This window comes from Alosa alosa, chromosome 24 (genome assembly GCF_017589495.1).
Source record: "Alosa alosa isolate M-15738 ecotype Scorff River chromosome 24, AALO_Geno_1.1, whole genome shotgun sequence".
NCBI lineage: Eukaryota > Metazoa > Chordata > Actinopteri > Clupeiformes > Clupeidae > Alosa > Alosa alosa.
This window is the reverse complement of record NC_063212.1, coordinates 12,734,482-12,749,330: the sequence shown is the minus strand read 5'-3', so window position 1 is coordinate 12,749,330 and position 14,849 is coordinate 12,734,482. Positions and strand designations below refer to the sequence as shown.

The 14,849-nt window shown below is 42.2% G+C and overlaps 1 protein-coding gene across 3 annotated transcripts in view; it reads right to left on the bottom strand.

The window, feature by feature from the left end:
• Positions 1-3,301: 3,301 nt before the first annotated feature.
• Positions 3,302-14,849, bottom strand: part of si:dkey-33c9.6 (active breakpoint cluster region-related protein) — a 33,921-nt gene continuing 22,373 nt past the window's right edge. For all 3 annotated transcript variants that reach the window (XM_048236981.1, XM_048236978.1, XM_048236980.1), the window contains exons 16-22: positions 14,727-14,831; positions 14,386-14,549; positions 11,150-11,289; positions 6,018-6,152; positions 5,632-5,737; positions 4,694-4,814; positions 3,302-3,576 (exon numbers count right to left, since the gene is read on the bottom strand). In XM_048236981.1, the coding sequence (XP_048092938.1) occupies positions 3,442-3,576; positions 4,694-4,814; positions 5,632-5,737; positions 6,018-6,152; positions 11,150-11,289; positions 14,386-14,549; positions 14,727-14,831 (906 nt within the window). In that variant the 3' untranslated portion in view covers positions 3,302-3,441. The remainder of the gene's footprint in view (positions 3,577-4,693; positions 4,815-5,631; positions 5,738-6,017; positions 6,153-11,149; positions 11,290-14,385; positions 14,550-14,726; positions 14,832-14,849) is intronic.

Here is a 14,849-nt window from a genome sequence, read left to right as displayed (position 1 = left end):
GTGAATCTACAAAGGGCATAAAAATAGAGAAAATGACCATGTGAATGAAAGAGAAACAAGGGGAAGAAAAGCTGTGTGTGTGAGATAGAGTGAGTGTGTGTGTGTGTGTGAGAGAGAGAGATAGTGAGTGAGTGAGTGAGTGAGTGAGTGAGTGAGTGAGTGAGTGAGTGAGTGAGTGAGAGAGAGAGAGAGAGTGAGTGTGTGTGTGAGAGAGAGATAGAGAGAGTGTGTGTGTGTGTGTGTGTGTGTGTGTGAGTGAAAAAGAGAGAAACAAGGGAAACAAGGGGTGTGTGTGTGTGTGTGTGTGTGTGTGTGTGTGTATGTCGAGTAGAGAGGGTGTGTGTGGGGTAGTGGTAGGACAGAGATGCACCTGCTCTGTGTTTGTCCAGGAAGCACCTGTTGTCAGGCCTCCAGTGAGTGTGGCGTGTGACGACAGTGAGCCCCCGAGCGGCCCAGACAGACAGGCCAGCCAAACGAGCAGCTCAACAGGAGCACGCAGCCACACACACCACTGTTACAGACACCTCAACAGGGTTTCCTGTTAACATGGTCTAAGACACAGCACAGCACAACACATGCGCACACACACACACACACACACACAGATAGACATGCATACAAACAAATAGGTAATATGCATATAGCTGACATTAACACATATAATGAAGAACAATAAATTATATGAGGTGCAGTTTGTAGAAGAGGACACATGCAACCCCCCTCCCAACCCCCTCACACACACACACACACACACACACACACACACACACACACTCAAAGGGACAACCCCAAAAGAAATGTACACAATGTGAAATCAGTGTGCAAAAAATGTACACCACGGAATAGTTGTGAAGTACTGGTGGTAGAGATTCCATGGCTTGCACACACACTCTCTGTGTATGTGGATGAGGGGGATTAGTTGTTGTGTGTAAACGCCTGGTTCTGGCTAACGCCATGTTTACAGCCTGACAGGAAGAATTTTTACGAGACGAAAGCCCTGCACAGCCTCCAGAGCCAAAGTTCAACAAGCAGAGCACCAACTCTCTCTCTCACTTACTCACTCTCTTTCTCTCACACACACACACTTATTTTCACAGACCTTTCTCACAATATTCCATCTTACTGTGACACAGGTTCACACTCTGTCACGCTCAGAGTGTCTGAGAAGTGCGTTTTCAGACACACACACACACTTCTTCATGCATGCTGCACCCGGCTTCTGTTAACCTGAGAGAGACGAGGTCAGTCCTGCTTATCCTCTTGCGTGCAACTCAATGCGTCCATGGCAACATGACCCCATGCACCCTGCACCCACACCTATGCTTCTCAACACAAACACACACACACACACACACACACACATCACACATCAGATTATCTCCAGTCAACTGTATCTGTCCACACTGGACACTGGAGCTATGGTGTTGAACCCACACGCTGCTACTTTGCACTCAGACTCCCAGCTCCAGTCTGGGAGCACACGAGCCAGGATGGGCCACAGTGCCAGTCAATACCAGCCTACTGCCAGTGTGCACTCACTTCAGGAAGTCCTCAGAGAATCTCAGGCCCCGTCCACACAGAGACGCTTTTTGGGTTAAACGCACAGGTTTTGCATCGTCTTGGCCGATCGTCCAAACGAATCCTGTAAACGCACTGCCGGAAAGCACACTTTTTTCAAACCTGGTGCCAGGGTGGAAAAATCTGAGGGAAGCATGAATCACAGTACAGCATTTCATCAACATAGGGTAGTATGCGTCCAATGAGACAAATGGAAGGATCAGTATAGATCCTAGTCTTGAATTTCCCCTGGGGATCAAGTATCTATCTATCTATCTATCTATCTATCTATCTATCTATCTATCTATCTAGATGGTTGTGTCAGTAGGGTCATCTAAGAGTTCCTACATTTTAAGAAAGCTTTCTAGAATTCCTCACCTAGACCAGTTGGTCAACTTTTTCTGTTCAAGTCCTGTTTTGGAAAAGTTTCAGAGATTTGAACAGATGGTATTGAATCCCAATCTGCTTTTGGGGGAAACAGATGAAAGGCCTGTACAGCTCACACAAAGATTAAGGGACAATTGACTTTCCTCCCTCCATATAGACCAAGGTCTGTGTCTCCAGCTTAAATCCCCTTTTTAAAATTCCATTGTCTGGAGAAAAGCCAGTGCTGTGATGAAGTCTTTGGTCATGGCTATCACTGATGTGTGCTTTTTCCATTCGCTCTTACTCCCCTCACTTTCTCTCCGTTCTTTACATCCCTCTTACTCCCTCTCTCTCTCTCTTGCGGGGACTTGTAGGGTCCCTCAGCCCTTGTTTCCTCTCCCTCCTCCTTTCGCTCCCTTAACTGTTTTTACATTTGTAGTCTGCAACAGGAACCTTCATTTGCCAGCCCGGCGTGGAGTGTAGGACAGGTGATTTACGACACTCCCTCCCCCAGAGTTGAGTCGCAGGGGAGGCCCCTGATTCGGGTCGCCGACATCCCTTTCTTTGTGGCCTTCGGTGAAGTCTGGATGTTGTTACAGCACACACCTGACACCGCCGGACCATAACCCCCTGCCCCCCCTCCCACCCCTCTCTTCTTTTCTTTCTTTCTTTCATTCATTCATTCATTCCTTCCTTTCTCTCCATCCATCCCTCATCTGGATTGTCTGAGCCTGGTGATTTCAGTGGGAGTGGTGGTGCGGGGAGGAACGGGGGCTCGGATAAGGGATCAAAGAGGAGTCGGCGCTGGGTAACTGGAGAAAGAGCCCAGGCCTGATGTGGCGTGGCCCAGGTGGCTAGCAGAGCAGACAGGGGAGGAAGGCTACGGCTACGGCTACACCCAGCTGTGGCCCAGGGACTGGACAGGACCTGCCTGAAGCTTTGATGTCGGCGGTGGAGGTTGGGGGCGGCATGTCACGGTGAACTCCCGTCTTGTTGGGTTTGACCCAGAACCGATCGATTTTAAGGGGGCAAGATCCACCCTCCTCTGCTGACAACAAAACCCTCTTTACCACACACACACACAAAAACAATTAGACATGTGTTTATGAAATATTAGAGAATAGCAGTCATCTCTCCTCTCACCTCTGCCCCTGTCAGCCTCACTCTAAGAGGTTCACATGACCTGAATCTTAACCTTTGACCTCCAGAAACACCATCAAATGACCCTTACACACTTTGTCTATGACCTGTTTTCAAATACCCAATAATCTGCAAATCTAAGTAATGTTATTAAGTTGTGTATTCTACACAGAGACTCTATAATCATCAGGAATTTCAGTTGAATTATAATGAATAATTAACACACAATATGAAACTGTTTAATTAATAAACATGTTTAATAACTAATTTACAATAGACATTCTAGGTTTACAGATATACATGAATGTAGTCTTGACCGATTTTGGTGCATTATTGGGCGGTTATCAATAAATACAGGTACTGTACATGCCATAACGTTTAACATTCAACCTCAAAGAATTCTGGGAAATGTAGTTCACATAATGGTTTCCTCTTCATTCTCTGTATCCACTGGTAGAGAGGTGAGAGGAGTGGGCAGGTCATTACACTGCAGGTAAAAAAAACCACTTGCACCTATGACAGAAACATATCTTTATCAGAGTGTATGTATGTCAGTACATATTAACACAACGCACTCATTTGCAATACATTAAAACTGAATATAGAAATACAGCTTCAATACATACATCCAACATTTCATTATCTCGTTATAATAATAATAATAATAATAATAATAATAATAATAATAATAATCTTTACTTATATAGCACTTTTCAAAAACCAAGTTGCATCTATACTTGCATCGGATATTGCAAACAACATCAAGGTCATGATTTACTTAATGCATTATAATGTGCAGGTGATTACTGGAATGTTACTGCAGAGAAGTGTTATTAATGTTTACTTAAAGCAGATTTAGTCAATTCAGGCAACCAAGGTTTCTCTGCCATCCAAATCAGAAGTGTGTTCAAATTTGCAAACATATGTGAACTTTCGAAAACTTCTGCAAACATAATACTCAATAATATACCTTTTTTAATTATACTATTATATTTATTATTCTTTAAAGCAACACCAAAGAACTTTCCCTCTGTCGCACGCACGCTATTTGTTTATCCAGCACCGGCTTTGTAAATAACGATGTCCACAGACAAGGTAGAATATTTTGCATGACTTATAAAAGTATGATGTATTGCGACATCAGATGCAAGTCAAATTTGTAGTTTCTTATGTCTCATTCCATCGAACTACAGATCCGCTACCCGATCTGGCAAACTTACATAGTCCGGTTATAGCCGATAGAGGGCCGTGAAGCGAATGCATAATTGCCGTTCACCCTGTAACGAGTTGATGAACCACTGAAATGATTTTGGAAACATTATTTTAAGGTACAAAAAACTCTTTGGTGTTGCTTTAAAGTTGAGCTGATTACTGATGAATGTCTGTTTATCAGTACATGACAATAAAACCTAAACTTGAACTTGAACTTGGAAGCTGGATGGGGGGCTATCGTTGAGCTGAAATGTTTACAAAAAATCGTCCAAACTCATCTGATCAGAGAAAACATGTTCGCTTCTGTTCAAGGAATTTGAATGTATCTCAGGTTTAGGAGTGGTCTAACGAAGGACTGCAGGACATGTGCAAGTGACGTGTGAGACACACACAGTGCACAGACAGACATCTGACTGACCTGTACCACCACCTCCTCTGAGATGTCCACTCGTGACACAGGGGGGCGCAAGAGACTTGGCCCAAACACCGTGGCCAAATTCATTATGGACATCTTATTCACATCCACCCGTTCAGCCACCCTGAGGGAGAGACAAACCGCCAAAGAGGAAGGGAAAGAGAGTGGGGAAAAGTTTTGATTACAAACAGAGATTTTTTTTCATATACTGGGGGGGGGGGGACTTAGTTGGCAACTTAGTTGGTTGGCAATGGGACATTTTGAAATAGTGTACTCACATCTATTTGATTTCCAATACAAATCTCATTTGAAAGAATGTTCATATGATGGGATAAGATCAATGACTGTTTTGGAGGGAGAGAGCTGGAAGGATGGAAATGAATACCGACACACAGGCCACATCCACACTATTCCGCTTTCATTTTAAAGCGTCGTTTCAAATACGTTGTCAATCCACACAGCACATTTGCAAATTCCGCATCGTAACCTAACAAAAATCTTTCCTTGCCTAGGGACTGCAGATGTAAATTGTAAATGGCAACATTTATGTTAAAAATTGTACATGGTACATGTACATTGTAATTGTCCCTAACGAAATAAAATAATAAAAATTCAAATGAAAATTGAATGGTGAAAACTGTATTGTCTGTATTGACAGATGCAGCGGTAATGACTAGCTAAGGTCTCCTCTGCACTGTTAGCTTAAATGTTATTCTATTGCTATAAGTCGCTTTGGATAAAATTAATAAATGTAAATGTCTAGACCCAAACAGAGAAATGCCACATTGAGAGGCATAGAGAGAAGTAACTGAGTGACAGGAAGTGACAGTATAAATACATATTACAGGCAGCAGTGAGAAGAGGAAGAGAAAGAGAGAAAGAAAGAGAAGAGAAAGACAGGGAAGCAGAAAGAGACAGAGAAACGAAAGAGACAGACAGACCTCCTAAGGTGGTGGAAGAGGTAGAGGAGGGTGTTACGGTTGGCATCCGGGCACGACTCCAGGATGTTCTGCAGAGTGCTTTGCTTGGAGCTCAAGTCAGGAAGATCTGGCAGAGGATATTATACACAAAAGCCAAAAGATGAGCGGCTTGAACGCACACACACAAACTTGGCACATAAGCTTCCTCTTGAAAACTTACATGGATACTAAGAAGTTGATGTCTACTGATGTATTACACAAAGTATTAGGGGAAATGGGTGTCTGGTATGCACTGTGTCTGTGTGTCTGTGTGTCTGTGTGTGTGTGTGTGTGCGTGCGTGCGTATCTGTCTGTGTGTGTGTGTGTGTGTGTGTAAGAAAGAGAGAGAGAGAGCCTGTTTACTGTACCTAGAGCTTTCTTTAGACTATGATAATGGTCAACAGGGAACAGTGGTTCCGGCAGATCTCTGAAGTAAAGCTTCAGCGTCCCGGACACCACATTGACCTCAGCTGACCTCACACATTTCAGAGCCTCACCCAGGTCTACAGAGGGAGTGAGAGACGGAGAGGAGTGATAAAGATTGAGAAGATGACAAGATGTTGTTGAGAGATAACAAATTAGTTCAACTAATAACATGTATGACGAGCTTCAATAAACTACATATATTTGAATGCATAACACAGTTACAGTACAGTATGAATGCAGATTAGAGGAGCAACAGCTTGTTGTGGCCAAAACAGTGCATGTCAAAAGGAAGGAGTCTCTATCTGTAGTTGATAACAGACTGTGAATTGCCAGACAAATTTCATCACACCTAAACCCATCACTACCTTAATGCAAGTGGTGATAACTTTCCAAAATGCTCCTCACGAGGATGTGCGTGATGTTATCCATGATAAAGCACACGCACACAGTGTTGCACGGTGTACTGATACTAGAAAGGTATCACCATACCATCGCAAAAAAAATGACAGTCCTCAGCTTGTGGATGAAACAAAAGGTCAAACTGAAATCTTAAACTATTTCGGATACATCGCAGATAGTGAAGACAAGCCAAAAGGTAGACAACGCCCGTCTGTAAAACATGTTTCAAAGCCATTCAAAGGGAAGTAGACTACACATAGAACTTGGCTAAGCACCTCACAGACATATCCCAACATCTTTAAAGAGTTCAAAGAACGTCAGGTTAACAAATAGGCTATGGAAAACCCCACTACATGATCAGTGCCAAGTTCATCTCCTCAGTCAGGGCCGGTTCTACCTATACGCACACTACATAAGTTGCGTAGGGCCCCACAAGTTAATAAAGGCCCCCTCTCCTGTCTCCCCTTAACTCAAGCTAGCGACAGGTATACAGTTATAGCGACAGTGTCTCATACATTAAGAAGATGATCAAGAAACCAAATTACCCTTCAGGGCATGATAAACGGAAGAAATTTCATGAGAATGAACAGCTGGAACAGCAGTCGAGTAAACTTCCTGTTTGATGTCAACAAATAATCTATTTTTTAGATAATTATAATTATTTTTCTAATAATTTACATTAAATTGATCTGTTTATTTGCATCTCTCCAGCATGAGTTGCTGGCCTAGCCTACCTAACAAGGCAGTGAATCTCCTGATCTGTCTGCGGCTTGCTTTCCAGCCTTTCGTGAAATATAATCGCATATTCTGTTTATTGAATGCCGGCGACTGGCTACATTTTTGAAAAAAATAACTGCATCTTTAAATGCGTTCATAATAACGTGCAGCTTGAGATGAAACTAGTAGTTTTTTTTTCAGCAGAAACATGCGAAAACATGCGAGGACTGCGAGGATGCGAGTTTAAACTAATCGGTGATTTCAGTCTTCTCATACATTTCTAAAACAAGTAAATGGTTTTAAAATATATTACTCAAATATTGAAGGGAATCAGTGGAGCCAGTCCAGTATTTTATGTCTTTGGCAAGTAGCCTACTACAGACACAGGTAAAGAACAGTCAGCCTCAGCCAGTAGGCTACTAGCACAACCAGACCCTTAAAAAAAAAAAAAAAACTGCATTACTTCAAGTGTCAAACTGCAGTTTTCTGAGGAAATATGGTAGTTTTCTGGAGGAAATATTTGCAGTTCTTTTGCAGGAAATGCAGTATTGTGGCCACAAAAAACTACAAAAAACTGCATAGTACTGTACTTCACTACAGAAATGCAGTATTTTGGACATGAAAATACTACTGTAGGCTACTGCACTGTAGCCTACTGTAGTATAACGGCACTGAACTTCGAAAAAACTGAAGGATATATTTACAGCAAGCATCAAAAGCAAGCAGCCCAGACCCTAGGGCATTTATAGCTTGAAGGTGATTCACACACGATTATTTTTCTTTCTCCTAGCCCTTTATGGGCCAAAACACTATTGGTGACTTCTGTAAGCATCCAAAATGGGGTGGGATGATTCTTTTGGGAGCACTGAGGTGTCAGATGCGACTGTAAAAAAGATGGTTACATTTTGGCCCTCAGAGTTCAGGTACGAGGGCACAGTTCGAATTACAGGGGGTACTGGGGGGTACTATACCCCCCAATGAAGACCCAGTACCCCCAAAGAGACAGAAATATCAGTTTTGGGGGGTCAGATCATTTTTATGATATTGTGAAAAAATGTAAAGCGATTTCAGACACCCCTATTGTGGACCGTACTATCATTTTTAACCACCGTGGCGCTAGAAGCAACTGAGCAAGTGTCAACATTGAATGACAAAACGCTAGGTAAACTCCTCCAGTAGGCTAAATTCGGTTTGCTGCTGATGTGCACATAACATAATTATGTGCTTATGTGCTAACTGACGTCTAGCTTGTTGAATTTTTTTTATTTTACAACCTTCATTTATAAACGTGTTTTGTTCTTTCATAGCTCATGTCACCTCTTCATACATTGAATTACTGGCTATTTACCTGCTACTTACTTACCCACTGAGGCTAGTAAAGTGGACCTTGGTTAGTTACCAAGGTTAGTTAGCAAGTTAATTCTCTATTTAAATAAACCTTTACATTGTGGTGAGGTAAAATCGATTGCCATTTCCAAGGAGATGAACTCCATAGCCTAGGTGTCCATTCTCAGTTTATCTTGAATAAATTATTGTGCCCTTTTGAAATTAGTTTGGCACAGATCCTGTGTTTTTATATTACCGGTATGCACAAGAGGGTCTGATGTAGCTAAGACTACATAATAGTGAAACCTGTGGAAACATAAAAAGACCCAAGTAGCCTAGGCTAAATATGTGCTAGTATTTGAATTTGTTTTTAATTGGTTGGTATTGTTTTTACATTCAATTATTTCATATTTTTAATTTGATAAATGTAGTTTCATCTGAAAACCCTGATAGCCTACTATCTTAATGAAACTATTTTTTTTTTTATTCAAAGAGACACTTTAGGAAAAGGAAAGGGCACACAGACATCAGGCACTTTTTTGGTGCTAAAAGAGTAAGCAGGAAATATTAACACTAAGATCTACAAACAATTACATTAAAAGTGTAGGTGCAGTTAGGTTTTATACACTGTTCATATGTGTTAAGGAAAGGGGTACCCAGCAGACAGGAGAGGCACAGGATAAAAGCTGTGAGCAGGCCGCAGGGAGACAACACGATGAGGGCAGAGATGATCAAAACAGTTCTCTTTTGGATATACAGTATAAGAACGATGAAATATTCTGTAGCCTACTGATTATTAGTTTGTCGCATGTTTAGACCTTGTATGTGTGTTGCACAACACATGTTGCACTTGGAGATCACGGTGGGGATTGATATGGTAATGGGCCATGATGGTCATCGAAGAATTGAAGGAGCAGTACCCCCCAATTATGGTGGGGTAATTCACACTCTGTACAAGGGCCCCTTAGCAGGATTTTGCTTAGGGCGACAAGTAAGTCTGATCTGGCACTGTCCTCAGTTATAGACTAGGCCTAAAGCCTAAGAGAAACAAATGTGGTTTATTCTGGGATAAAGCCAACCTTCCTTCATCAGTGAATTTTGACGAGACATAATGACTGTAAGCATAGTGTGCTAATGTGATGAAAGCACATTGTTCACACTTGTATAACTTAAACCATAAATTGCAAACGATCTATTTAATATTCGGTCAGTACTGGTAATGTTTATCATGGCATGTAGACTGCAATTTGTTCAATAATTATTGCCTAGATGTAGGATAGGTGATCCGAAATGCGCTCATTAAAGCCCACAGCCACCAAAGTGTGTTGAGTCCTAATAATAATAGCAGCTTATGTGGTAGTAAATAATGTTAACTATCAAAGAAATAGACGTAATGTACGAATGCACGCACAGATATATTGCAACAGGTAATGGTGTATCTGACGAAGACCTGAGTGGTTGAAAAGTTGAACTTATTAAATCACACTAGGAGCAAAGAAGACAGTGTGTGGATATCTTCACTTTTTTCCCTCTCCAACTAGGCTAGAAATCCCATAAACATTTCTATGTAGTAATTTGAACACTGATCTGGATCTAGCCTAATTTGGCTATTTAAATAGCCTGGGTTTTCCCATGCTGCCTTGCACACGATTTTATTCGCACTGCTAGGCAGCCTGGATTCCATGGACCCGATTTTCACCAAAACAAAGGAACCAATCACAGAACGGAGGGGGGACAGCAAGACGATGACGACCCACCCAGCGTTTATGAGCTACGTACAGTGCATTTGATAAACATTCGTAGCGCCCATAAACGGCTCTGGGCATTCGTAAACCACGTCTCAAATGCGAGAAAATGAATGTGTAGTTCTAAGACCCCATTAGCCTGGCGGGCCATCCTATATCATTGAAATGTATAGTCTGGAATCGAACCATTCACCTCGCTTAATCCAAGGGGCGGGCAGAGAATTGTCTTTCAAACTGCCTAGGCATGCAATAGGCCAGCGCTTACGCACCATATCCGTATCCGGGTCGGCAAAACGGCAAATACATCCTTCTTCGAAAGTAATGACTTAAGTGCATTGTGTTGCTCAACTTTCAAAGAAAAGCACAAGTCCAACTCCTCCAGAGTTGACGCCAACGCTGATTCAAACAACCGCTCTTCGTTCGCCATAGCCACCTTCCTTCCTTGTTCACAGTCGCAGGACTGTCGTTATCCTGTTAAGCCTGCCTTAAGACTCTCTAACAAAATAGAGCGCTGTGATTGGATGAAGTCCACGGCGTCAGCCAATAGAAATCCCTATGGTTTGATACTAGACGTACAGGCTGAGCAAATTAATTTGCCGCCGCTAGGGTGCGTCTAGATTTCTAGGCTAAGACCCCATCTCAATGAGATGAGGTCTGACGTTAGCCAGGCTACTATTTTAAGGTAATTTATTGTCAAAACACAACACACAATGTAAATTAACTATAACAAATAATAAATTAGTTAATCACACACAAACTACTATTTTACTTTTTTCAAGTTTGAAACCCAGAATTTACCGGCACACTACAAAAGTGCACCAAATTCAACACATATACACACATAAACACACACAAACACAGACACAGACTCGCACACAGCCCCTTACTTGTGTCAAATGTGTGTTTGAGGAGCTGGATGTCCTTGGCGGAGCCGGAGGTTCTGTAGATGCCCTCCTCCTGCAGGCCCCTCCTCTCCACCTCCTCCGCACAGGAGCGCACCACCTGGGGCACCAGCACACCCTCCTGCCTGCACACACACACACGATGCATGCAAATAAACCAGTGTTCCCCAAACTACGGCCCGCCACCTCATTTTGGGTGGCCCCCCAAAACATGTCCTTGGTATATAGCATCTGGCCCGCACGGGAGTACGACATCGTCAAACTATAACCTCCGTAATTTCCCCCATTCATTCTCTATGGCGAGTCTTAACTGTACACATGTAATACTCTTTTTGTCCACTGGTGGTTGTTTTGGCGCTGTTTTGCGTTTGCCATCGAAAACGGAATGAAATGTAGGGCTACCTGCAAACAATGCAAGAGGGCCTATGCTGACTGCATCAGTGCTCAAAGTATTCTAAAAGTTTATCAATTAATTGTTAATAACTAATTAACTTCTATTCAAGTCTTATTTCTGGGTTTCTGGGATAATTATTTCTATTTTTTATCCACTCGTTCAACTGTTCATTCAAATTCACAAAGTTCTCATAAGGTGAAAGTGGTCATTTCAGATGTTTTTTGTCAGCACTTCATAAACCTCTCATAGTTTGAGAATGTTAAATTATTTGTAGGATATTGCTTGTTCACAACTTGAGCTGTGTAGGCAAAGACACAGAGTTCAGAGTTCCCACATTTTGAATAAAATATAATTTTGGGACTCCCTGCTAATACTTTTGGGAATGCTTACGTGTTTTTATTAGTATTTTCATTTGTAGTTTCATTTGAGCTACATTTTACACTGATATGGCATGATGGCAATATAAACACAGCTAACAATGGTATTAAATTTCAGTAGATATTTATGGTTACTGATATACTCCGAGTCTCTGGCCCTCTCTTAGAGCCAGGCATAGCGAGCTGGCCCTCAGAAGAAAAAGTTTGGGGACCACTGAAATAAACTGTCTCAAATGTTTGGTAGCATAGCATAAAGGACTATTCCTTAAATTGTGTAACTCCATAAATACTATTCAATTCAATGGGCCCTATTTTCACGAAGCAAAAAACCTGGCACTAAGCGGATTATTATCCCGATCCGATGCAAAGTTTATTCCTATTTTAGTCTCGGCTTTTTAAGCTTTGCGCCCAGGGGTGTGGCAGAAGGTGTGTTCCAGTGCACAATCCAAAATTCCTATCTTACACCCTCTAAAAATCATTACGCCACTGACCAAGAGAAACCTGGTCAGAAATCTTTGGCGATGTTTATATGTTATTTTAAGAGCACAATCAACAGTGATATGGACGGATGCACAATGTACCCTGCTTCTCTCATCCACAGGAATGCACACCAGCGCACATCCATGCAAAACATTACAAATTACACAATTACAATGGGAAACATAATTATAATAAAGATATTCCGAAATACATCTCACAATAAGTAGTTATTAGTCATCATTTGCAAATTGGTAATGACGGATAAAAGTGATTAGGCGACAGGCAAGAGGCACATATGAAACACAGCTGAAGAGGCACTGTCATGAGATGTGTTTTTTTATTCAGTCATTCGAACATTATTAGGGTAAGCATTGCTTTTTCCAGGCTATGTTTTCGATGGAAACCCATTGTCAGTCAATAGTGAAAGTAATTAACTGTGTATAACTGTTTTGTCATTGACTGACACCATGGTGAAGTTAGTTTCACTTTGCCAATGAGTTCAAATAATAGACAATGCAGATGCGTGTAGGCTATACTCTGCTAAGTTTTAGTAAAGCATGGTTTAGTGGAATACCTGTTCCACACGGTCTGGCAAGCAGATTCCTTCAAATGCCCCAAATGACTATCAAAATACAGATGCGCTGTTTGAAGTTACGCTGCTTGCTGTTAAAGGGAATGACATATGTCATTCTCATTGGTTTAAATGAACAAAACACACCCATGACATGACTGATTAAGAAACATAGGAACGCCTTGTTGTGCCATCCGCAACGTTTGATAACGTTTGATTACAAAACCACTCCCAATGTGGACTGGACAACTCACTAAATTTAATTACAGTAAGCTATTCGCCAGTGACCAGGTGTTTTAGATTGCCAAAATGTAGCCCAATATGTTTTTTGTCAAGAGTATTACAATCACCACACAGAAAGTTTCAATTCACTCATGCACACACTCACACATACACCATACAAATTGCACACGCATGCACTCACAGAACCCCACACTCACATGGGCAGGTGAACACGTGTTGGATTAAATTTAAAATGAGAATTCTCTTTCCCCTCCTCTCAACTGCCCACTGTTGCCTCACTTCTGCATTTGTCAACCGTTTCCTCCTGCTACGTAACCCTCACGCTCCGCTCTGATGAAACCACTCTCTGCTGTGTGCTCCTCTTCCCATTCACTGCCCAGCTGCCCAACATGTCCAAACTGCAAAGACTGACTCACCCCGATACTCACCAAACGAGTAGTGAGAAACTGTCTGGAGTGTGTTTGAGTGTGTGTGTGTGTGTGTTTGAGTGTATGTTTGTGTGTGTGTGTGTGTGTGTGTGTGTGTGTGTGTGTGTGTGTGTGTGTGTGTGTGTGTTTGTGTGTGTCTTTGAGTGCATCTATCTGCTTGTCTGTCTGACTTGTGTGAAGTGGGTCTGTAGTCGAAGGTGCCCACTGATTTGACGCTACCGGAACACAAAGTAAGCTAAGGCAATGCATTGCCTTCCAAGTTCACCACATTGCAGTTTGTCTGTACAGACCCTACATGTACACTACCACCAAAGTGCTATTTTGAGGCTGGTCAGGTGTTTGAAAATAGCAATTGTTTTTGACATGTCTACATGCCCGTTGCTACAGGCTATGAACCATTTTGTTGCTAATACAAACAACGGTCTCGCTCAAAACTCCTCCGATTAATGTAATTTTGCTCCCAAGCGAAAGTTTGTACTCCCAGCATGTTTTAACTCCGGATCTTTCCTTTGAAGTCTTGCACATGGTGTTAAATCCGCTAATTGATTAATTATAAGACTTAAGACTTTGCACTTGACATTTAAATTAGGGCCCCTTGTGTTTTGTGTTCCTACTGACTTAACGTCATCATGAAAATCCCCCTCAACTTGGATATTTACTCTCAAATTAATTAATTTATTAAGTTGTCTCTTCCATGATATTGGCCAGTGACTTGATGATTGACTTACTGAGCCACCACTTCAATCGGAATGGAGAACACTGGCAGCTGCTGGGGGAGGGTGGAGCTTGGTGGGTCCAGGGGATGGGGCGAGTACATAATTGACAGGCTGAGTTCCAGCTGGCCCATGGGCAGGTTCAGTTTCTTCCACTTTTTGGTGATGGCAGGGTCAAGCTGTGTCACACACAAATGGACATTGTGCGAGAGTGCACGCACTCAAACACACACACACATACACACACACACAGAGAAAGGAAGTAGATAAGAATGGTGCAATTGCACAACCTTTGTTATTAGGTTGTGTGTGTGTGTGTGTGTGTGTGCAAGTGTGTGTGTGTTCATTGTCCACACCTTCAGTGAGCCACGACCCGTCACCCTGTCCTCTTTACCATTTTCCGATGGGGTAACACACACTACCCTTAGATTCTTTGCTCCATCTACCTGAAAGGAGATCTCCTGCACACACACACACAC